General features: G+C 36.2%; 1 protein-coding gene across 8 annotated transcripts in view; it reads right to left on the bottom strand.

Annotated features, from left to right (window-relative positions):
- Positions 1 to 4,811: 4,811 nt before the first annotated feature.
- Positions 4,812 to 25,618, bottom strand: part of EVI5 (ecotropic viral integration site 5) — a 79,968-nt gene continuing 59,161 nt past the window's right edge. For 7 of the 8 annotated variants that reach the window (XM_051625332.1, XM_051625333.1, XM_051625334.1 and 4 more), the window contains one exon: positions 4,812 to 6,079. In XM_051625332.1, the coding sequence (XP_051481292.1) occupies positions 5,777 to 6,079 (303 nt within the window). In that variant the 3' untranslated portion in view covers positions 4,812 to 5,776. Of the gene's footprint in view, positions 6,080 to 11,308; positions 11,319 to 25,618 lie in introns of all 8 variants that reach the window. The other variant, XM_051625331.1, reaches the window with a different exon arrangement.

Here is a 25,618-nt window from a genome sequence, read left to right as displayed (position 1 = left end):
CTGCCGCTACCGAGGGTCATCGCTCCGGGCCGCTCCTGTCCCACGTGCCCGCGAGCAGCGGCGGGAAGCGGCGGGAAGCGGCGGGAAGCGGCGGGAAGCGGCGGGAAGCGGCTGCTCTTTCCTCAGCCCCCGAGGGAACCGCCGGGCGCCTCCGCTGCGCAGCGCGCCTGGGGCGGGAGGGGGGCCCGGCCCCAGTGGCGGCGGCACTTCGCTTCTAGCCCTTTTTATCTGGAATTTGCCCCTCACGCGTTTTGTCTCGGAGCCCGGAAATAGCGCTGTGTTGCTGTCGCAATGGAGTGAAAGAAAAGTGCAGCAGCTGCTGCAGTCCACAGGTAGGGCCTGGGGGCCATTCCCGCTCCTTAGCCTCCGACAGCCATTGTCCCAAAGCTTCGTCCATCCCCAGACGAGCTTGCTGTCTGTAGTAACAGCACACTGAACAGAGTTGAGGGCAGGAAACTCTTACTCTTGGTGTACGGTGTGACCCATGTGCTGCCGTTCAAGTAACCTGTAAGATGCTCTGGAGTACGCAGGTGTCACTCTGTGACACGGCAAGAGCTGTGTGACAGTACCAACCATTCTGTATCCCACTGTGCAAAAGCCAAAAGCCAACGGTCCTGGATTGGTGGAGGGATGTAATTGATGTGAAGTGTAGGTGATGGGGTCTGTGGATGGGTTTTAAAAGAGCTGCTCTAATGCTTCCCCCAAAAGGAGTGTGGTATTCAGGGTTAAACATCACAACTTGTTAAGATAACAGTTGAATGCAATGGTCAGTACATAATCATTACCCCATAGTGACAAAAGGGGAAGAAATACATAAAATGAGAGGTTTAAACTAGGGTGGGATGATGTTGTAGTTGTGCTTAAGACTGAAGAGCTACTCAATACTAATTTTCTGCACTGTTCACAGCTGCTGCCTGATGTCACCATTAGAGCTACAAAGATACCAGATAAGGCACCAAAGGTGACGGGTCGCAGATGAGAACTTCAGAAGTGATGAGACACTTTGGACACAGCACAAAGGATTTGAAGAACAGGATTTGACAGGTTAGATGCTTGGTACTTTGGGAAGGAGAAGAAATTTCTTGTGTGTGGAAGTCAGGACTGGGAGAAGAGAGCAAAGAGGGTGATTCTGCAGGGAACTTGTAAAATACACGCTTTAGAGTGATAAAACCTGAGATGACAGTTGTCCAGAACACACTCACAATGAGTGAGAAGCTGCTAGGACTTGTAGCACTGTGCATTCTGTTGGGAAGAGCACCTTTCTTTTTTTATAACTTTTTTGTAAATACTTATTTTTAACATACCTTGTTGTGTTGTGTTTTTTTGGGTTTTTTTTGTTTGTTTGTTTTTCTTTTTCCCCCACAGCATCTTGTCACTGGCTTATTTACATTTCTCCTTGTGGCATAACCATGTTGTAAATACATGAGCCATTAATAAGTGATTTTGATAGCAATTTTTTTGATTCCTGAGGAAACCAAAGTAACTTCTGTTGCTCTCAAAGCAGATTAGAAAAGTAGTGAGCACTGTGAGCACAAACTGGAGAGGGAAAGTGACAGCAGGCTGTGGTGTTGAAGGCTGGGATGAAAAGAGGGATTCCAGTTTTAGGAGGGAGTGAACCAAGAATGTACCTCCATGAGTAGAAAAAAGTTGATTCAGTGGGTTATGGAATGTACATTATGCAAAATGGTCTCAGGAATTTTAATTCTCATAGCAGATGCTAGAAATTTCAGTTACTTATACAACAGTATACAATTCTGAGAGTATGCTATATTGTTGTTAGGGTTTTTTCATTATTGTGAAATGAGGTTTTAGTTCTGGGAAGGGAGGGAGTTAAGCTGTTGTATCTTGGATCTAGTGGTTGTATCTTAGTGAATCAATGTCCATGTTTGCATAGCCATGCATACATTAGCATGTTTTCTCCACTTTGAGCTGAAACTTCATGCTGTATAGTGTTTACGTAGAAAGTCAAATTACTATGTGCTTTTCATTTAATGATTCAGAATCTCCGGTTCTGTGGCCTACTGCATAAGTGTATTTCACTGATTTTTCTTATGTCTTGAGCTAGTTTGGTGCAATTATACTGATAAAAGCATTTCACAGAACAAAAATTAATTAAATCCAGAAATATATTAGTTGATATATAGCTTTCCTCTTCCCTCTCAATACAGAGTCAGAATCTAGTGCATAATTAAACAAAGCAGTAGTTTCCACTTAGACTGTACTAACTTCTATTTTATAGGTTGCTTTTTTAGTTTAGTCCCCAGGACCAACCTAATGGCTTTCCTGGGGAATTTACATTATCTTCTACCTTCCCCCGGAATGATTAAATTTTTTTTGAGTCTTTACAGGGAATTAGCAGCAAATCCAGTCTAAAATGTGGATATTTTTACACTAACATATCTTTAGGTCATTCTAGCTTAAATATGTTGTATAAGCATCACATTTTACTAAACTGCTAGCATAGACTCTGATGTAGAACAATTCCTTGTGTTGCAGTTCCATGAAAGAGCTGAGTACTAAGTTCAATAGCACAAGATTTACAAAGTGGTTTTGTTAATTTTATGCAAACCACTATGTGGATACTTCTTTTAATCACTTTCATAGCAATTTATTTTAATTAATACAGCAAATCATGCATACAGTTGATTGAATTTAGTGGAAAGTACTTTGTGGATATGTAAATGAGGCCTGCATTTTGTCAAAAAACATGACCAAAATGAACAAGTAGTTGTTGAGCCATGAATGTAATACATAATTCTTAGCTTTACAGATGTAATTAATCCTAATTAATCCTAACTAATTATGTTTCCAATTGTACACAAATGTTACAAACTTCTAATGTGAAGTGAAGAAACTGAGATAAAAAGAGATTAAGTAATAAATGCTATTAGGTCCTAAAATATTTACTCCATTAGCCTGGAGAAATAAGAAAATGCAAATATTGAGACTTCTCTAGCTAGTGAAGACATTTGATTATCAGGTTGAGAAAGTAGAACTATTTTCACTACCAAAGATAAAATGCAATTTACATGGGAACTCTAGATAGCAGGGCACCCCCTTCTCTATACCATCTGTTTTCTCAGTTGCAGCACTTGCATATTCATATTTTCGTATTTATGTGCTTTTTCTACTGTATGCTTTTAACATTCACATTGAGCTTTTACAGCCTGCATGCAAGAGCAAATCTAAGAGAATGGCAATATTTTTTAAAAGATCATGCTAGCAAGGTCATGGTGTGTAGCATAATTTGGGGGGTTGGAACTTGGTGATCTTTAAGGTCCCTTCCAACCTTAACAATTCTATTATAATTAATATGCTTTATTGACACTTCAGTAAATGTCATCAATGCTGCTGCTGATTTGTCATTATTCTGTTGCATATTCAAGTTACACCCAGGCAAAGAGACTGGTCTCATTTTTTGGCAGAATAGTTGTGGAAAAAGCAAGATGATTCTGAACAGCTTCCCTTGATATTTTTATTTATGCTATTATTCAGTGTCAGTATTTATTCTATTAGTATACTTTAAACCCACAAAAGTGCAGGAAATAACCCTTGCCAACTAATCTCATTTGCTATCACTTGCACAGTAAGGCAGTTATTGCAAAATCATAACACTTCACTGTTCAAACAGACAGGATTTTTATGGCTCTCCAACTGAATTTTGCTCCTGCCACTTATTATGGAACAATACCTTTAAGAGAGACTTGCAGCTGGTATTGATGACAGGCAACAAGACATTTGTCACCTATCCTCTTGGGCAACAACTACCCAGGTGCAAACATAAGTTACTAGATGCTTATTGGATGGAAAAAAGGCAACTGACACTTGTTAGTGAACAAAAGTGCTTTTGATTTGGTTTTGCATACACAACATTTTCAACTCTTATCAGAATGAAAGTCAGCTAACCTGCCTCAGACATGGCAGTTTCCACAGGCTATACTGGGAACTATGTATTCACTGGTAGGATGTGGGGAAACGTCACAGAAACACTGAAACAAGTTAGGAGCTGCAGAAATTGGTAACTTGGAATTTCTCACCCACCTGCTTTAAGATTTAAATTAGATTGCACCTGGGCAGATGATACAGAATGCACTTTTTCCATGCAGCCTTCCCTGTCATTCTTTGAACATTTATTCCCTCAGTTGTGCTAGTTCTTTCTGAACACACACTCAAAACAAAAGTAAAGATGCCCAACAGGGCTAACAGATGCATTCAGCAGTATGCTTCCACACTTTTGCAATTTTAAACAACTACACTGCTTCTTGTGGGTAGAAAGGCAGTTAACATATGTGCTGACTATCAGTACCAACTTGTGCATGGCTTTTTATTTATTAATAGAACAGCTGCAAACATTGCTAGAAAATAAGTCTTAAGGATGGTTTAATTTAATGGCAATAATAGCTGCCATTAAGAATATTCTTGAGTAGAATGTGTCTGAGAGGGTGAGTGTTCATATGACAATAGTTTTAATATCTCGCTCTGTTCAAGGAGCTAGGGACATTTTACTGGATCTCAATTTTCAGGACAGCGTGAAAGCAGAATGCTCAGCTCAACTCTTACTGCTTTGGTGATTCACAGCTATTTTGTAGTAGGATCAATAGCTTATTCTGAGATAGCTCTGCAATATAAAACTAAGATGACTGAATTTGCATATTTGTACTGCACTGACCATGCCTTCATTAGAACTAACTATAAGACATGAATAATTTTTCACCTTATTTGAACTACCACTTGAATCTAGAGCCAGCAAATAACTATGCAGTAACCAAGGGTGGTAGCTTAGAAGTGACTAAACAGTAAATGCTGCAACCTTGTTAAATCATGAAAAATTTATTTTCATTACATATATATGAAGGTAAAAGATTTCAATCAATAGTGTTTTGAACAAGCATTTAGAACGTGAACCTGTTAGTGTAGCTAGGCTGAAACTTGATGTAAAGTTAGTGTTTTGCCTTTATTTAGTAATTAATTTCTAGTGTATATATACAGAATTCATTTTACCATTAGAATACCAGAGACAGTAATATTGCAACATTTACATTCCTCATATAAAATGGTATAATGTACATTTTCAGCTTGGTGTAGATATATAAATATATACAAAATAAACATTATTGTAATTAATATATTCAGACCAGGTATTACTTAGCAACATCAAAAGCAGATGCACACAGATTTAAGTGAAAATGGTGAAAAACACCTTTATGACATTAGTGACCATTAGTTGCATACATGTAGTAGTACAGATAAAGGCTCCTCTTTCAAGCCTTCTGTGGGTATCCAATAACTTTAGTTAAAAAAAATAATTGAGACACATAAGATAGTTTTATATATTTATATATCATGATCAGATGGTTTACTAGCATCCATCTAGATCACAAATGGGTAACAATGTAAAACATACACATTTGTTCAGAGCATAAAATATTGCACAAGAGCAATTTCTTTTGAGGAAAATAATTCCTGTGTTTGTGAACAGCAAAAATGGTTCTTAGGCATTACAGAAATTCTATATTTGGAGTTTCTAAACCAAGGAACATCCAGTAATACTGTCAAAACTGTCATCCATCAACTTCTTCCCAGCCTGTTTTATGGCGATGGTATGTCATTAGCAAGATTTGGCAAAAAGAGAAGGCAGATAGACAGTACATGTAAGTATTTATCACAGGCCAAACCAGATCCAATAGGTACCTAAACCAACTGCTGTATAGTTTGTTATCTGACAATTTCATCCTTACGGAAACATGAAAGTCTTCAATGCTAGTCACAGTGATAATCACACAGTAGTAGAGTAAGATTCCATTCTTTGCTTGGAAAGCATCTTGTCTGAATTCTCAGTCTGAAGGGCACTTTCCTCGGTATCACTGTCACTGCTGTCTATGACTGTGTGATCTAAAGCCATCTGACCAGTCCTCCTGTGTAGATGAAAGGTCACCCCACTCTCCTGTATGGAGTTAGCTATAAAATCTTCATCAGAAGAATGAAATGATTCATCATCTCCTGTGAAATGGTTGACAATGTGAATCCCATCAAAAGTGGGTTGGTCTGAGAAGTCTCTCTGGCCTTTTAGACATTTGATCTGTTAGAAAAAGGAAAAGTTAACAGTTAATCAGAGCTGAAAAGCCCAGTAGTAAAAAACCCCACATTTAAAATAAATGTCTCATTGAACCCTTACTGGAATAAATTAAACGCTAGATGTATGAGTCTATGATCTAGAAGCAGCACATTTCATGATTACTGTGAAACTCATCTGCAATCAGAAAAAAGTGACTTCTCATTTCTGCCTGGCCAAGCAAAGACCTTGAAAGAATGTCTTTAACAGTACTTGGTATTTTCCAAAATTCTCCTTCCACTCCCAGAGTATTTCAGTTTTAAGACTTAATAATCAAGGTTCCTATAATCACTTACGACAGATTTCTCCAAACTTCTTCCTGTGTCTTTAATATCCCCACAAGGATGGTTGATAGCTTTCTAGAGTGGCCTATTTGTTTTGACAACACTTTTGGCTTTCACATCTTCCTTTTACAGCTCCATTCTTTCCCTTATCACTTCTCACTGGAGAAAAGCCCTCCTACAATCCCAAAGAGCAAGGTCCCACATGAATATTGTCAGTTTCATGCAGTTATAGAAAAAAAAACAGAATATGCTTAGTTCTGTCTACACTGCAAGAATGAGCATATTTTCATTATCTAGTTCAGACCCAATGATGTTTCAGATCAAGAAGCATGTTTTTATGGCAGAAAGAGACTGTAGTTCCAATTTTAAGAAAACATCAAACAAGACAAAAATGATTGTCAGACCATGGACAGATTTTAATTAAAAATGCACTGAAAAATGCACCGTAGAGTGATAAACTATTACAACCATGCATTCAAGCTATTCAAAAGTAAAACCTAAAGGTCTGAAGTCTGGCGAGTCCCCTGTTAATTTAGTGAAAATAACTGCAACTGATGGAAGACATTCCAGACATTTTTTTAGAATTTCACTTTTGCTAGCTTTTAGTAGCAACTACCTCAGGGTCAGTTTGACAGTCTGAGTATTAAGATAAAAATCCTAAGGATGAAGAACAACATTAAAAATGCATTACAGAAACTTCCTAATGTCACTCTGGAAGCTTAAAAAGGAAGATGCACCAAGTGGTATAAGTGACTTCTCACAGTAGCAGAGACCTAGAAAATACAAAGAAAAAGCCTGAAAAGCTTCTTTACACAGAAATCTGAAGCAGTGTTCACTTTGATAAAGTGCATGTAGGTCCTTGCTATTAACACCAATAGAACATTTTACCTGTCCACTTGGGGAAGAAGGAATCCCTGTACTTACTATAGGCTTGTGCAAAAGATGAGAACAAAAAAGGCATTGAAAAAAGATCACAAATCAATCCATGCTAGATGCCATCGAATCAAATGTTCAGAGCATGTAAAAGCTCCAGCTTTTAATGGATAACAAAATATCCCTGATAGGAATATGGGTACATCCTGTAGATCTAAACCTTGGTTGTAACTACACATATTAATGTTAGTTTTTTGGATTTTCTTCAGACACACACTGCAGTTTTTTTATGAGGAAAATGCTTGTGTAAAGGCAAGCAAAACAAGAAGTTCCACACTTGCACAGCATAATTGATGATGTAAGTGAAATTGGCTTATGCCAAATACTAGATACTGGAAAGTAACATGTATCTAGAATAAATATTTTTTACTAACTTATATACCTAGACACAGAAAGATTGATACAGAGATTATTGTGTTATTTAAAAATACTATCCGTAAAAATACCCTGCAATACAATCAGATTAGCTGTTGCATGATGTTTCCAAAACACCTATCAATTTTAGTCACTAAGAAAATAAAATACAGAAAAACAAAACCCAACAATTTCTCTCCACCCTCACCACAGAAAAAAGCTCCACTGTACATGTGACTACAGATTTAATATTAAAGAAATTATATGCTTTAAAGTCTGCATAGTTAAGTCATAGGTTCACCTGAAATTATAAAACTGATACTCAATGTTAGTTGTTTTGAACATTCAGAAAGCCAAGCCAATGACCTCGACTGTTTTCCTGAAGACTTCAACACACGATACCTTTAGATAAAGTATTTAGGTAACGACAAAATCATGGCTTCACAGTCTTAGGCATTAGTCTTTACTAACACCAAGTGAGAGCCTGGAAAATGCTGTTGGTGAAAAAAAATAATGAATAGGCACAGCCTTTGCCGATTCCCAAAGTTAGTCTGGGAAAACAGCATGTTAGCTTTTGTTATTCTAATAAAAGGATGAACAGTCTTGTGACCTTCTAGAAACACTTGTTTTGACCTGCAGCTTTACACTTGCCTGCCCTTTACTCCTCACGTTTAGGGGGAACCAAGCTGCTAGGAAGAAACATGAGCCTACTGTAGAGAATATATGCAACAAATCTATTAATGGTCATACAGTTCCTGAACAGATTCTTACTTGACACTGGTCAGATTGCGTCTGTCCTATTCTGCACTTGCTACCTCACTCCTTCCTCAGTACAAAATACTAACAAGTAGGTTCAGTGGAGAAGCACCAAGACAGTTATGGGGCAGGAACTTATATCTTAAGATAACAGTGAACTAGCTCTTTAGTGAAATGCATGGTGGGAGAAGAGAGTGATCATAACACAGAACACAAGGTTGTGTTTGAATATGAAGGGAAAAGAATTGTTGCAAAGCAAGTTAAGAATTAGATCAGGTTGTTCAGAGACTGTAGACTGTATGTCCTCAGTGGGTTTCAACATCCAATTGACAAAGCCCTAAGCAACCTGCTTTGAATTCAGTGTTGATCCTGTTTTGAGCAGACAGTTGGACCTAAATGCCTCCCAGGGTCCCTTCCAACCTGAGAGAGATTACAGTTCAGTGATGTGTGAAAAGCATGGGCAGTGGGATACAAATTACTGGTCTTATGGCAGCCATTTTGAGTTTGAGAAATTGAAATACTTTGTACTTGCCAAAATTACTGAACTTGTTAAAAATATAAATGCTGTAATTTGAATCCAGCTGCCTTTACATTAAATGTCTGTACCTTATCACAAAACCTAGTCTGCAACACAATACTACTTTTATTTTACAATTAGAAATCTGACAGCTTAATCTCAAAAAAAGTTGAGAAAAGTTGTTTTTCAAGTGAGGATAGAATTTGATTTGCATCTTAAAATTTTTTTAGACATAAATGTTAATGAAAGCAACTAATCCAAGAAATTAAAAGTATCCAGCAGAATAGGCTGGGAACAGCTATGTAATATTTTCAGTTTTATGTAGTTTCAGAGTTGAAGATACTTCAAAAGCACTTACATCTAATATTTGTTCAAGAGCATTTCTGAAGAAGCCTGATAATCTGCAACTTCTGTTGTAGCAAAAAGGCTTTCTAAGGCTTCTTGAAGCACTTGGAACAACTTGTAGTTAGCATGTGCTCCAACACAATTACATACCAGCACCTAATGCCAGCTTAAGGCTCTTAAAATAGAGGTTTCTTAAAAGGAAAAAAACTGTATTCTCAGGTAACTTCACAGTCTAGCAAGGGAGGTTCTGTACTTCTAACAGACAAAGCAGTATATTTTTTCAAGATGGGAATATACATGTCCTGCTGGCTCAGGACAATGGTCCATCAGCCAGTATACTGTCTCCAACAGTGCCAACAAGACACTATTTTTTTGTTTTTAAGGGAAACCATGTGAATGACCAGTTTTTGCAATCCATTGCCTTCACATTCCCAAGCCCCCACTCACTTGTCCAGAAACTGTTGTGGCAGATACAAGCATGTCTTCCTAGCTCTTTCAGCATTCATTTATAGACCAGTTGTCCATGACTGATTTTATTTTTTTTTTTAATTTGTTGTCTACCTCCACAGCTTTCTCTAGCAGTAAGTTTCAGAAATCTGTTTATTTGTTTCAAACTAATCTCCTTTTTTCAGGAATTGCCCTCAAATTCTAGTAATGCAGGAACCAGTAGTGAAAAGTTCTTCAGTCATTATTCTGAAACTTATATCATAATGCCTCCCGCAGACTTCTCTTGAACAGGTGAGTCCCAAGCCTTTTTAGCTTCCCACAGACAGGCAGTACTCAAGACCACTGATAATTTTAGTTGCCCTTTAACTTCCCTGCAGACCTTCTTTAAACTCTCTACATGGATCTTGAGGTGTAGAGACCAACCCTTCACCAAAGTTTTGTAGTGGCAATATAAAAACCTTTATTTTGTTTTTAATGTACTCCTATTGATGCCTAACATTGACATGTCTCTTTGGCTGCTGCAGCACACGGAGCACAATAATGTCAGAGAACTCTCAGCAACAACTCAAAAATATCTTTCCTGATTTTTAACTACCAATTCTGTGTTTGCCATTGCATAGGTGTGGCTTAGATTTTGCAATCAATTAATTACCTTATTCACATTGAAGATCATCTGTCACCTTTTTAAGAACGATTGAGATTCTTGCCATCAGGGTTTTATTTGAACACAGAGAAAGATTAAAGTAGGAAGTATTATACCAAAATCTTGTAGTTTGTGTAGCCAAGCATATCAAGAGAATGGGAAATCCAACTAAGGACTTGTGGGGAGGGTTGAAGCACGTGCACCTGACCCAGACACCACCACCTGCAAACTCGCGTTATAACTCTGTCCTTATCCTTCCACCTGAAGGAAAAAGAACAGCTCTTTATCTTGCAACCATGTTGAGCAGAGTATGGACCTCAGAGTCTGTCACTTTTATTCTCTTTTGTACGAAGAGCCAGTATTAGTTAAAGCCTTTCAGTTTTAAGCATGGCCCTCCATGTCAAGGGAACTAGATTTCTTGTACCCTGACAAGTGACATTCAAATGAACCTCATCTATTTCTTACTGCTTCAGTTTTGCAAGCATCTCAAATCTGATCACATCTGTAAAAAAAAAAAAAAGATGTCTGACAAACCCACATTTTGCTTTTAACTCTCAAATCCAGGTCATATTGTCTAGATGACTACAGCTTCAACCCAGTTTTCACTACAGCTTATTAATTTGGTCTCTAGGACATTTTAAAGGATTAATAACATTATATGACCAAAATGTATGTCATCATCCCTTCAAAAGCCAGCTGAATCAAAACCAGAATCTTAATAATGTTTGCATTTATATACCTTCTTGTGCCTAAAGAATTCAGAATTTTAAAGACAAAGTGAACATTCTATAGGTCAACACATGACAATACTTTAATTGTACATACTCTTAACAGGTAACAGTGTACTTTCGCAAATTTAGAAGAACTGAAAAAAGGCTAACAATCAGATCCTTGAACCTCAGAATAAACTTTCTTACCTGATGCTGACTGCCTCATCAAGCCAGGCGTGAAGGAGAGACAGTAAAGAGAAATGTAGAAGTTTTAGTACAATTCAAAAGTTCTTCCATGTTAAATCACAGAATCACAGAATACTTGGAAGGGTGCCAATCAGTTGCAAGCAAGTTGTATTTCTAAGCCCCTTTTGTTTTTTAAGTAGACATCATACATCGAATTTTCAAGTGGGACTTTGTGAAAGAGAGTTCTACTTAAGCTTTGTGAGGCATTTTTGTGTTGTAAGCTGTGAAGTTTGTGGGTTATTTTAAAGCTAGGAATTCGGTGGTGGAAATAAGTAAAACTAGAATGTTACTTTCTTCTCCCTTTAAAAGGCTTCAGTGACTAATCCTTGGAATTTACTCAATTCTGAAGAAAAGAAGAATTTTAACAAAACTGGCCAATAAATATTCATTCAATCTACTCACAGTAGGTAAACAAGCAATACACAAGTGAGATAAAAATAAGTCCACTGTCTTGGGTGAATGATACTGTTATTACCAGACAGCAGTGTTTCTGTTTAAAGAATAAAGATACTGAATTCTCAGTGCTTTTACTTATAGCAAGAGGAATCTAAAAAAATCAGAGTTCCCTCTTTGTCTCCATCTTAATAACAGTAGGAATTCTTAGTAAGATTTTCTGCTTAAAAAACAAACATGATTGAAAGGAAAACTACAATGTTGCTGAAAGTAGGATTTAACCTGTTTAGCTGAAGAGAAAAAGTTATAAGCATTTTCAAATACCTGATCTATGATTCAGAAAAACACTTGCAACTTGGAAAGATGAAAAGAGATTCAGAAATCAAAATCTAATTACAAGCCAATAAAGAACATCCATGATGACCTATTAAGTTATAAATAAAGGCAAGTAATTTGTGTTCTTAAAAAATCCTGAGATGAATGGTCCACAGTATCTAATGGGATCCTTTACCATATGTAACAGTTGACTGCTACTTATTACTGACCCTCTCCCATTGTGACAAGATGGTTCCCCTTTAAGACATACACTAACACACTATACTTCTTTAAAAAAGCTCCCAGTAACTTCTTTTGGAAAAATATGTATCTCAGAAAATGAAGTGGTGACAGCATCTCAGACTGAATTAATGGAAAATAAGTTATTTGACAGACAAATATCAATCCAGACAAATATGTCCAGTAGGTACTACAATGCAGAAACATTCCTGCACACGCATACACAAAAGGAATGAACAACACTAAGGTTGCAAGCCTGTGAGTTTAAAGACATTCTTCATTCTCATGCTACTTTCTCACTTCCATGAACACAAGCAAGTCCTTAGGCATCTAAAGTTCCCTGAAGCCCATTTTTAAATACACAGTTTACTTCCATAGTGAGCTGCATTCATACTGAAACCATCACAACATGAGCACTGCACAAATGGAGACATCATTAGCTAAAAAAAATAGTTGCAGAAACTAATGTTAGCGATCCATCTTTTAAAACAATTCTTAGCAAGTTTAATGGCTGTACAGCTACAACGCAAATGGGGTTTCTAAAGTTCTCTAAAAGAATCAGCTTCCTTATATGAAAAGGCCTGCTAGGCATGCATTGTGACAATGATTTCAGAGCATTTTAATGAAAGATGTTCCTTATTGAGCTTTAAAAAGTCTGAGATCTTTTTGAAAAGAAAAACTTAAGTATGGTTTAACATATCCTGCAATAAAGAAAAAAATTAATGCAAAACCAAACCATCTTTAAAGATGTTTGTTGTTTTCCTCAAGCATGAGACAATTTTTACCCAAACACATAGATCACATATGCAAAAGGCAGAAGATAGTCTTTTGAGAGCTTCCTAACAACTTGTATAGACCTCAGGATTATGTGTAAAATAAGTCACCAACACACTGCATATAATACAACAACATTACTTGTTTAGAAACAGTGACACATTCTCTAACAAATTTAAAAATAAAATTGAAAAATATATGTTACATTAGAAATGTGTTATTTTTATAACTGTTTTAGGACAAAGCTCAAAGTTGTGGCTTTTATTTCAGTGTCAGCGCATTTCCTGTTTCATTTTAGTTAATATTAAGGTTGTTTTTTAAAGCCGTAGCTATGAATGCAGCCATGATTATGATTTAACTTGTATCTAACAGCCAAGAAAGGGTCATGCTTGGAAACTGATGATTCAAGAAGCCCAAACCAACCAGACTAAACAGAGACTGAACTGAGGAACTCCCATTTACCCTTCTTATTCCTGTTACCTGATCACTGTTGTCCCTCCAAGGGAAGAACCTCTAATACTGTGGACTCAGTATTTGAAAGAGAATAGCTGAGAGGGGCTGTATGAGCTTATCTTCCCTGAAATTCATATGAAAATCTGCAGAGATGGCTACTCCCATCTCTTATCAAAACCTTTTTAATTTCTCCAATGCAATGTAATTCTAGAGATTTAAAAACTGAATTATAATACATTATGTAGACCTCAAAAAATAAGCAAGGAACACGTTACGAAAAAAAATAAAAGGGGTGTGTGTGTGTGTGCAGGGGCAGAAATCACAATGAACCATCTTTTTCATTCATTGTGAGGCAGACATGGAAGAGATCTCCAGCAGTCAAAGATATCCTTACTAGAGAAATTCAGAAAATAGGTTACATCTTCATTTATTGCTTTCACACAGTTGTCTTTTTTTTTCCTTTTTAATTTAAAATATTAAGATCAAAACTCTTCCAGAACAACTTCAAGTCTTCTCAGATTTCCTAAAGATGTGCTGCTTCAGCTTAAGATTTAATTTGGAAATTGGTGCAATAGACAATTATAGTCTCAGACAGGAAGTGTTACTATGCTGTTCTCTTTACTGCTTCTTTCCCCACTATTTTATTTTGTGTCAAAATTGAAAACAATCCCAGCAAGTTAGCTAGATTTTGTTGAAATCAAGTTGTTCAATGCATTTTAATACATTGCTGAAGAGTCATGGACAAAAGGAAGAAAGCAAACACATTTCAAATCTCTGGAAAACTTTAAGGAAAGATTTACTACAATACTAGCATGGACAAAAATATTTTTTTCCCTTGTAGTCCACCTAAAGTACAAACATTAAAGTTAGCCTGAAGTGTTTGGGGTGGGGGTTGACAAATTCGGGGCTTCGTAGATTGGAATCACCTTTACATGCCTTCATGATTTGTCTTTGTTTTTGCCTTCCCCTCACCCCCAAAAGTGATGTTTGTAAGGCAGTACTCAGGAGTCTAACCAGAGTCTAATTTAACAAATTAGACTAGTTCAGCAAAATAAAGCAAACTGAAATTGCTGTTTAAAAAAAAAAAAATCCAGTGTATTAGGTACCATGACTTAAGAAAGCAGGAAATGTCTTGATCATGCTTACAAATAACATGCGGTGAGAGCATTTCAAGATCTGTTTGCAAAATTGCTTCCTTTGCTTAGTTAATAAATCACAATTAAACATTTAATTTACCATGGAGGCTTTTTAAAAAGCCATAGTTTTGTCTTTTATATCCTTTAAATGTGGAAAATAATTTCCTCATCTAAAAACTTTCACCCAGAAGTTTCAGTCAGATAAACAAAATGGCAATTTTTAGGGAGTCTAGCAATGACCTTTGAAATGAAGCTGTTAGCCAGTCTCTGCAGGATCCCTGTGGGAAGAAAAAAGCTGCACTCCATTGTACTCAGGACAGTCCAGGCTCCACCTTAGCACATTTGACAGCTTATTTGGGACTTAGTTTAGAATGACTAAAACAGGAAACTTGCACAATCAAAAACAAACCCTGATAAGAGTTAATGATTCTATAATGGTCCAAGTTTAGTGGTTTCTATAACATAGTATTTATAAATAATATAAACTATAAAATATTTTCCTAAAGAAAACTAACTCCTCTTTGTATGGATGAGTTCTGAGCTGTATTTGCTTCCTGCTAGCATTACCTCATCTGCCTCCCAAAAAGTTTTATAATCATCATACCTAGATAAATATCAGCTGACAAAAATTCTTAGAAGACTTGGTGGAGTATTTAGCTCCTTATTTTGAAGTGTAATAAAAAGCATCTTTGAGAAAAATTAATTTGTTAAGATTTTTAGAATAAGCAGAAAGCAGCAGATACAGAAAATTAATCCTATATTACTTTTAGTATGGTAGAAACATTCAAAGAAGTCTGATTTGCATAAATTAATGGTGGGAAGACTGCATCTGTTGATATTCAGTTGTCTGCAGGGTCTCTTATGTGTCTGAACTTCTTGATCAACTGTAAGTCAAAACAGTACAACTTTTTCTTGAATTCATAGATTGAATTCAATCTAATATAGATGCAGTATGGTCTATCCATTTGTTACAGCAATTACAGCAAAACACCTTGAAACTAGCAGCAGAAGTCAGAGCAAGTATTAAACTTAGTAAGCTTACTGGGGGCCCAAACCACAACAGCAGTGAATGACAATATTATACACCTGAGCAGACCTAGGCTGCTTTTTCTTGTTTTACCAATATGGCTGCTATTCTTAAAAGACAGAAACCCAAAGAGTCTCCAGAGTGAGATTTTGGTTTTGTTTTCTTTTGGTGGGTTGTTTTGGTTTGTTTTTTTTTTGTCAGCTATAGTGGGATTAAAAGCAACAGTCATGAGGTACTACACTCCATGAATCTGCCCCATTTATCACTAACTTTTTGAAATCCAAGCTCATGTATGTGATTAATTACTAAATTCTCCTATTTAAGGAAAGAATTATATTTGGTTTTGAAACTCTTACTTTAAAAGGGTAACCTAAAGTAACAAAGTAACAGACTGGTATACAACCTGAAATACTTCTCAAATGATCTTTGCTGACCATATCACTAGACAGAGTTCAAACCATTGCTGTGTGTCATAAGTGAAAAGCAGAAGAGCAGCAAGAAATTTCCAAGACTGAGTCATTTCAGACTTCAGGGTTTTTTTAACAGCATTTAAAATATTTAGCCTCTGTTTTACATTGCCAGCTTTTCTAAGTAATATTCAGTCTCACAGTAATACAAAATGCTTTACAAAATCCCTATAGATGTCAGAAAGTTTAAATAAAATCTATGAAATAGTTTTAATGCATTAAAAGTAAACCTCTCCAGTTGTCCAATTTCTTTCATATTGCTCTGAAGATACTCTTACATATCCTGACTTAAGTTTTTACAAACAGTGTTTTTGCAACATTATCAGTTAAAGAGCACTTGAGCCAAAAGGAAATACGATGTTAAATGCATGTTGTATATCAGTTTTACCATAGACGGGTCTGCTGTATTGTAAACGTGACAAAGATTAAAACTAGCAACAAGTGTTCAGACCAGAAGGTTTCCAGTGAATCAGAACAGGAAACCAATAAAGCGATCAATGGGAGGTCATGACTTTTTGATCACTGCACTACATGGTTAATGAATCTGGTTTTGATCTAGTGCCATGTAGTCAAATTCAACTTTGAAGTTCTGTATCAAATATGCAACTGAAATAGCAACACAGCTAAGGAAGTACCCAACTCTGAAACAGTGCTCAAAAGAAATCAGTCTTTGGTAACTTTAAGTCAGATTTTATCTATTGAGGGAATTTTTCTAAGATTTGACAATGTTGTTGTAGTGAGATTGTATGCATTTCCAAAAAAGTTCTAAGCTGACTTGGCCCTAGGAAGTTTCTATAAATAGCTAGGTAGTAGGTGGAAGGAAATTTCCCAGAAACTCTTCCTAAAAGAAGTTCTAATGAACGTGTTTATTTGGAGAGAGGACATGGCAACAAAAATATTTTGTAACAGCAGCATGATTACACTGAGTGTGCTGCAAGTATTACATCCAGTGAACGACCTAAATATCAATTTTTCTTCTCCCTAGAGCATGCATCTATAAATACAAAAGTTACTGAAACCTCACACATTAACTAGAATGTACTGGCTGATACAGAGACTGAAAATGTACCCATTATAGGCAACAGTTACAGGAAATGATAATTTCACACTTTTACTCCATCCTTTTAAAGCAGGAGTTAAACTCAGCATTTTTAAATAGAATAAGTAACATTTATTTCTGCCTCTGATTGCAGAAATTACTTCCATCTGTGCTGGTTGCCATTCTGAGAATGATAAAATAATTTTAGGAGAGGTTTCCACCACATTTCCACTGTTTGCCCCACTTATATTCAGATACATTTCTAGAGCCATATTAACAAGCTAATATATAGCATTCCTCTTCTGAGCTTGTTTCTCAAATAGATTGTTGCTAACACAAAGTTTTTTTGCAATAAACAACTATACACAATTTAAAATCAGTAGAACCTCAATCCCTCCACTTTTCAATCCCCACAACTTGATTTATAGACAAAAACATAGGACACACCCTGACATATCTCTGATAAGTACAGCAGATAGGCCACACAGTTGAGCACACAGAAAAACATCATTGCCATGATAATTAAAATTTTATAATCAATTTACTTTCTTTGGCAATCCAGACAAACTCTGAACAGGGGCTTAGTATAGTTAAGTATAGCTAGCTGTTTTAATCTCTAGTGCTGCAATCAAGAACTAGTCTGTTGCTCAGCAAGACAGTAGGATACAGTCAGGAAAAAAAACAAAACAAAACAACAAAAAAAAAAACCCCAAAGAGCAGAAATGTTTGTAAAGAGAACAGTCACCAATCTTTTATTTTATCACGGAATCTAATCTGTCAGTAGTGGCAGTGAAACAGTTAAGATTCATACCTAAAACTGCTGCCCTCATCAAAGTGAACAAAGTCAGTTCTATTGTGTTTGAGGACAGACTATATCACTGTCCTCGTTACACTCTTCACATTTAGAGGTTTCCTTCACTCTCATGAGAGACAAAGTATTTTGCTGATGGTGTTGTTACTGGGGGGAAGGGAAAGGAATCAACCTTAATCTGATGCTAAGATGGAGTTTGTGGCCAAAGATTTGTGAAATGGAGTATCATAATTACAGAATCAATCCTACCTTTCTGGGCAAGTGTAACATGTCTGTGCTAATTACACCCATTCAAAATTATTGATTGAAGCAACTGATGTTCATAAAATATTCAGGAATTGCACTGTGCAATAACACTTTTGCCTTAGTTAAGCCAGACAGTTTCCAAGGCAATTTTTTTTAAGGGCAACTAAATTGAAGAAAGTTACTGGAGAATTAAGACTACCAATCTGTTCAGTCTGACACTTCTGCAACAATCTTGGTATTATCTAGCCAGTATAACATCTGACTCTCAAGATTAAGCTGAATTAAAGGAATAAAGCAATTCACTTTTCTCAAGCATACAGTATATATTTAACTATCCTGTGTAGACAAAGCTGCTGCATTAGATTGGGTGTTTGCAAACCACATGACCTCACAAATGCTATCTTATCACATCACAGGTTCCTCAGACTGACCACAACCACTTAAATCAGACTGCCAGCTCAGAAGCTCTGTAACTTTGACACGTACTAGTAAAGCAACTACATTTTTAGCTGTCCAGCAGCCTTGCAAGAACTTTACTTGTGGGGAGGGAAAGATCTGATGGTCTCTTATCCAACTGTGCTTGCAAGATATGGTAAAAGAAAAGCACATGATTTATTGTGCTATAAACTTCTACCACAAGTTGAAATGCTTACTTTGTAAATCTGAGGGCTAACATATTTCCTTTCAGGGACAACATTTCTTATCAAGTAAGAAAACATTTATAGAGCACCACATATTTTGAAGGCATTTGTCTAGAAAAGCAAATTGTTAGAAGATGTTAGTATGGTTCTAGTCAGCATTGAGAAATAAGTGCTTTGCAAGAGTTAATGCAAGTACTTTTAGCAAAGATTACAGTTTTAGTGAGAACGATGTAAAAACTGACTGAAATAAATCCCACAAAGATTAGCTGGTTTTATGAAGGCAAACAAGTAAAATGACAATTGCCAAGAGACAAACATACATCTGCCTGTACTACATGGAAAGCAAATAGTGCACTCCTGCCAGGAGAAAGGGGGGAAAGAAAAGTTGGCATGAGACTGAGTGGAAAAGTATTTTATTTAATTGTATATTTTACAGAGAACTAGGCCTTTTTGGACTTACTGTTCTCTCCTTAGTTCTGATGAAAGAAATAACCTATTTCTGTTTCTAAAATATCTAAATGTTGATAAATCTGATCTTCTGCTAGCCACCACTCTATATCTTCAGAAGAGAAGTTAAAAAAATCTAGTAGGTTGAAATTTAACTACAATTCACTTTCCCTAGTTAATTCTCCTATCTCCATCAGCAAAACTATGTTCAACTCAGTCATAGCTTTAAAAGATACTTAAAAGACAAACCCATACATGCATAGACACATCCAAACCAAGTACCCAGACAACAGCAGTCCAAATACAGCAGGATGAAGCTCAGAGTTACTTACTCAGCTTCTGAATGTAGTCTAGTTGTGCTTCAGATACGAACTTTTTATTTAGTAAGCATTGAATTTGGCTCAAGGGAAGCTTAGTAACAAAATGAACAGAGGAAAGGAATAATGCTTCCTGCTGGTAACCCACCATCAAGCCCAGCTGCTATTACTGCAAGACAAACCAGAGCTAGGAATACTGCTTAGAAGCATCCAGCCCATCTTGTGCTACTCCAGTAAGCCACAGAAAAGCAGCTTCATTTTGTGTTCATCCATGTCCAATGCAGAAGTCGTAATTAAGCTGCTTGTAAAGATATTCCCTCATCTCACAACTTGGACTAAACTCTGCTGGGGACCAGAAACACTCACTGCACCATACTGATTTAAGATTATTAGTTAATAATATAAACAAACAAAAAAAAGAAATAATTTGGCAGCTTTTAAACACAACTTGCCTACCATACAAAAGTTTATGGTATTTAAGATCAACAAACTGTTAATGTGGTTTAAACTTTCCTCCTGTGTACCAGAACGCATTAAATTTTATTTAGATATTGTATTATGTGGCCTATATAGGTGCTTTTTTTTAATCCTTCAGACTGACAGCCAGTGTACTTTCCCTTCTCCATTTTAGACTCAGCAGTGAAAGCCTAAGAAGGTAACCCAAGTTGCAAAATGTATCCTTAATTCAGCCCTATTACTGATTACTCCTTTCATCGTAACTTATGCATTATTTATGCTCAAAGTAATTACTTAAAGTGTTTTGAATTTTATTTATACAAGCAAAATCTTTTAAAAGCATAGTATTTAATCTCCAAATTTATATCTCTTTTCATTAAGCCAATCTTAAAATGTTAGTTCACTAGGAGCAAGACCAGACCATGAGATAATACCTATATCAGAATCTTACTGACTGCATTAGGTTCTTAAAACATAATATCAGATCCATGCCTAGATAAATTATATGTATGTGGAAAACGAAGCGTACTAACCTAGTGGTCACTACTTATTTTAATAGCTATCAAGTTTTCAGAACCTGAAAATGGGAAATACTTTAAAAATTCCCTCTTTTCTGCATTGTCAATATGTAAGAATTTAACCGTGAGAATTTCACTTAAAATAACTATTGTAACCTTTTAAAAGCCTCAATAAAATATTTTGGCAGAATAATTATGCTCCAGTCTTCTGCCATCTTGTTCTTTTCCATCAGCAATGCTGAAATACTGTTAATACAGGCAGTTAGCAGGGAGTTTTCTAACTGTTGGAAGGAACAGTGTGCCACACTAACATCAGGATTTTGTTTTTCATTCAAATACCAAGAACATAAGCATAAGATTTGCACATTAGAAAACAATCTCATCCTTGCCTCTTCTCAAATATTTCATTATTTGTTAAGAGTGTATGTCATTACAGAGGAACAGTTAGGGGAAAATTAGCTCCATATTCTGTCTCTGACATTGGTCACTAGCAGATGCCTGGGAAAGAACATGGTAGGCAGATATGTAGTGGTACTTCCCCAGAATGTTCTTCCCAAATGCCAGCAAGTAGCCAGTTTTTCAGTTATAAATCTGCACATCTCCAGGGATATTTCTCCCCCCCTCCACAAACTTAGGTGGTTATTTTTTCCAATCTGTATTAGCATGAATTTTAGTATGTCGGAACAATTTTCCATCTAAAGAATTTAATCTTCTAGATTCGCAAATATCATATCCTCTAATGTATTTTCAACACAACTCCAGTTTCATTTGAAGATTCTAATTCTTGCACTGGAAGAAGAGTGAAAAAATGCTCCCTGCCTATCTTCTTAATCCTGCTTTCAGTCTGAATATTTTATATATCATCCCCACCCTTCAAAATTCCTTGAAGGAGAAAACCCCAACCATTTCAATTTAATAATGTTATCTAGATACCAAAAATCAGTGAGTAGAAATTAACTGAACCTCCTCCTTAGAGTCACAAATTGTGCTGGCTGCTGAAGGTGAGAACAGCTAAAACAGTATGAGAAGAAAAAGGAAGGGCACAAGACAGTTTAGTTCAAAACTTGCTATTTTGCTTCAGTTTTCTTCCATGATAATTGTGTTTATTATGGTTTTAGCATTAATTCAGTCCAGTCCTAACTCAGTCAGTTTTTGTATCCCCTGGAATGGTAAGAGATACTAAAAAGAAACATCTTTTGAAAGCTCTCCTCAAATCTAAGACAAAAGTTGCAGATAAATTACCAGAAACCACATTCTCTCCTCCACAAGTCTCCATGACTGTACAGAGGTCTGAAGCCTTTTATCTACAAATAATTTCTACCTCAGAATATAGATCAAGAGGTACCAGGATTATAAAGAATATCTCATATGCGGAAAAATACCAAATAATTTGTCAAAAAGAGAAAAAAGCATCACTAAGATCTGAGAATTCAACTGCTTGCAAGCTAAAAACAACTGCTGGATCCCCCAAGTATAGGAAAGCATTGTTAAAAATGTATTTTAAAGTGCTATCTTCAATATCTATATTCCTGCTTTCTAAGGAAAAAAATGCATGCTAAGTGAAGGAAGCACCAAGTTTCTATATGTTGCTGCTCCTCTTCATAAAGCTGCTTCCTAGTAAAGACAGCCAATACACAGAAGAATCATACCTTATAGAATAATGCTCCACAATCCCAAATTGTAGAGGCTTCTTGTTTTTGTGGATTTGAATACGTATTAGGCAGAATTTAGCTCCTAATATGAGAATTGTCATAAGATTAAAGCAAACCCACGTTTAAAATGCTGTAATACAAAGAACAAACTGAAATTTAACAGCAAAACAAACCATTAAAGCATTCCAAGAGACACAAAAATCAGTGAACAGTGTGATGAACTTTACAAAGTTTCACTTGAAATACAATTTAAACTTAAGTACTTCAGTCCTAAATCACAAAGTCTGTAAGACTGGAAACCACTTGCTTTTGTCTCCAGAGGTGTCTTGTGGTCTGCCAGTGTAGTTTGTGGGTAAGCATGTCAATTCTAATCTTTTGTACCACTCCTGTAATCTAGGTAACACATACAAGCCTTGCAACATCCAGCAGGAAGCAGAGACAGCTGCTGTGTAATATACATAAAAAAGTGCCTGAATGTACAGAGGGGCAGTGCATGAAATGCAGAACTTCAGCAGTTTATAAATCATTTAATTCCATTCAGTTTGAATTAGGAGTGGAAAACTAGAAAGAATAGGTTTCCCCCCCCCAGTCTGTGATTTATGTTGAAATAAGAACGAGTTCAAGATTTACCTTAGTCAGTTTTCTTTAAACCTTCAATTTTACTTAATGGAAACTCGTAACAGTCCCAACTTTCTACATGTTCTTTTCCACATACAGTAACCTCTTTATTTCAGTAGTATCTATTGAAGTGATGTACTCTCTTGAATAGTAAAAGTTTTTCACAGAAGTTGCTTTCACTTAACATTTCAGTGTCTATTGAAAGGGAACTTCTATGAAGTACTAGCACTCCCTATGCAGAGTAGGTAATACATGGTACAAATCTCGTAGGACCTGTCTACTCACACCATTTGTTACACCAGTTTACACACATTAACTCTAAGGTCAAGTGACAGAGTACAGTGCTCAGACTATTTCTCTTGTGCAAAGACAGGGCCACCAAGCTTATGTACTTAACTGACAAGAGGAACCATGTTGCTTCACAGAACTGCAGCCTGTCAGGGCTGCACAACAGCAAAGCATTTTAGGTTAAAATCCTGCTAAGCTAGAAGTAGTCAAGTATGCTGTACAGATAGCTTTAAGAATAGAAGACAAACAGAGGAAGAAAGAAAATGCTTGGTGGAAAAATCTCAATTAACAAGAAGAACAAACAACAGTGGGACATGGATTTCTGAAAGGGCCAGCAGTGTCCAAGTCTAGTGCATATTAAAAGCTTTGAAGAAGTATACATCATGACTTCCTGTTTGAACCTATGATAATCCTCAAAATGTTGTGTTTTCACAATAGTTTCAGCCTTTAACAATAAAGCCATGAGGATCTAACAATTTTGTGCCAAATAAAGCAACTTGGCCAATAAGAATGAAGTGCAGCACTAATCTGACACTAAATACACAACTTTTCACAAGATTATCTATTGGCTCTCTAGAAATACTGTTCTTTGATTATGCACCACCTGTTCTTCAAATGTTGATAGATTGTGCAAAGATTAAAGGATAGCTGTCACTAACTTTCTAGGGAATGAACATGAAAATGACTGACATATTTACTCAAGTAAAAATAGCAAGTTAATGGTAATTGATGAACATGTATTTGAACTCTGAGAATAGTTATGGCTCCACTGAGGAATTTAAGTATGAACTCAGCACTTAACATTGCAATGTAAATTATGTTAGATTTTGGTTACTTACCAATATATTGGTTACTCAAGTTAGTGGAAAGAAAGAGCTGCATGTGAGTAGATAAAAGATGCTGTGCTTAGAGCAAAAGTCTACAAAACAAGTCTTGTTACAATGTTCTCAAAGCTCTGGCTTTTGTCTGCTCTCTTGAAGTCTTCATCAAATACAAGTTTAAGACCTACTGTGAAGTAGTCATTATACAATTCAGCTTACCACACTACCAATATCTACTAGTTAGATGTAAGAGGAATCAGGAAGGCAAATTGTTAGAGCAAACAAAAAAATCCAATATAGTAATCACATTTATAGTTGTTTTACCTTTTTGAAAAGAAAAAAGGCATCATCTTTTCCTGTGTTATTTACCTTGTACATTTAATAGGCAACATGCCTATTAGGTTCAGTTTTAGATGCCATACTCCTTGTTTCCAGTATATGCAGTTTTACTTAGTAACAGGAACACAATAACTTGAATTTACTATGAATAAATCTTCTGATTTGAAGACTGACTGTAACATTACTATTCCTATGAGAAATAAGAGCAGCTGAAATTCATCCTGTAGGCTGAAAACTGCACCATATTTAAGATGCATGTGAAATTCTGAGCTCAGAAATGGAAGACCAAAGCCAATTCCTGGACTCAAATTACATATGACAATTGTTTGGGAGTTTTTAAAAGTATAAACAAAGTTTTTTAAAAAATTAATTTTAAATTATATATTATAATATCTATATTAATATATTAAATATATATAATCTTAAATTATATATATTTCTGATATGTGGCTGAATTGGTTACCAGACTGGAACAGGTCAGAGAAGTATCCAAAAAGTGAGCACTGAACAACTGAGCATTAGACCCTGGGCAGCAACAGTCAAACTCTCTTTGCCATTCCCTGTTGTTCATTGTTGGTGTTCCAGGTTTGCCCTGTCCCTGGCTACTAGTCTGCGTTGCAAACACTGATGGAACAGTAGACCTTTCACTGGAACTCTGCAATTAGGATGGACTGTGCTGTTGCCACATCTTGGTACCATTGCCATCTGATGGATCATATCACAGGATAGAACTAAAGTAGCTAGCTCCTCCAGGTTCCACTGATTACTGGCCAAAGACATGAAGTAGTGTTCATCAGGAGGATGATACAGACGCAGTTTGCAGTTACTTATACTCAATACAGGATCTGTTTATTATTTTGTTCCATCTTTCAGATGGAGAACCTGCAATTCTTCTGATGTAAACATCTGTAAAAATGCAATACTGGAAAAAAAGAAAACAACACCAAAGTTCAATAAGTGGAATCAACTTTGATGGCCATGCCAAGACTTTTCATCTTGTTTCACATACAGACAATTCCACCCCACCTTAAACTATAATTTTTTGCATTATTGTTCAGTTTAAAGTTCTGCAATTATAGTGTATTAGATAGTAATCATGCAGTCACCAAGAACTCTGTTCCTTTACCATTGCTTTTTACATGTTAACCAGTTGGGAGGTTGTGGTCAGCATGTCACATACACCATCACCCTATCTTCAGGAAGATGAATTTACAAATTTGTAACGTTTCTTTTATCTTTTGCAGAAGTAGAATAAAAAAAACCAGCTAGCCAA

Source organism: Apus apus, chromosome 7 (genome assembly GCF_020740795.1).
Source record: "Apus apus isolate bApuApu2 chromosome 7, bApuApu2.pri.cur, whole genome shotgun sequence".
Classification (NCBI taxonomy): domain Eukaryota; kingdom Metazoa; phylum Chordata; class Aves; order Apodiformes; family Apodidae; genus Apus; species Apus apus.
Note: the sequence above shows the minus strand (reverse complement) of the source record. Positions and strands in the feature narration are given on the sequence as shown.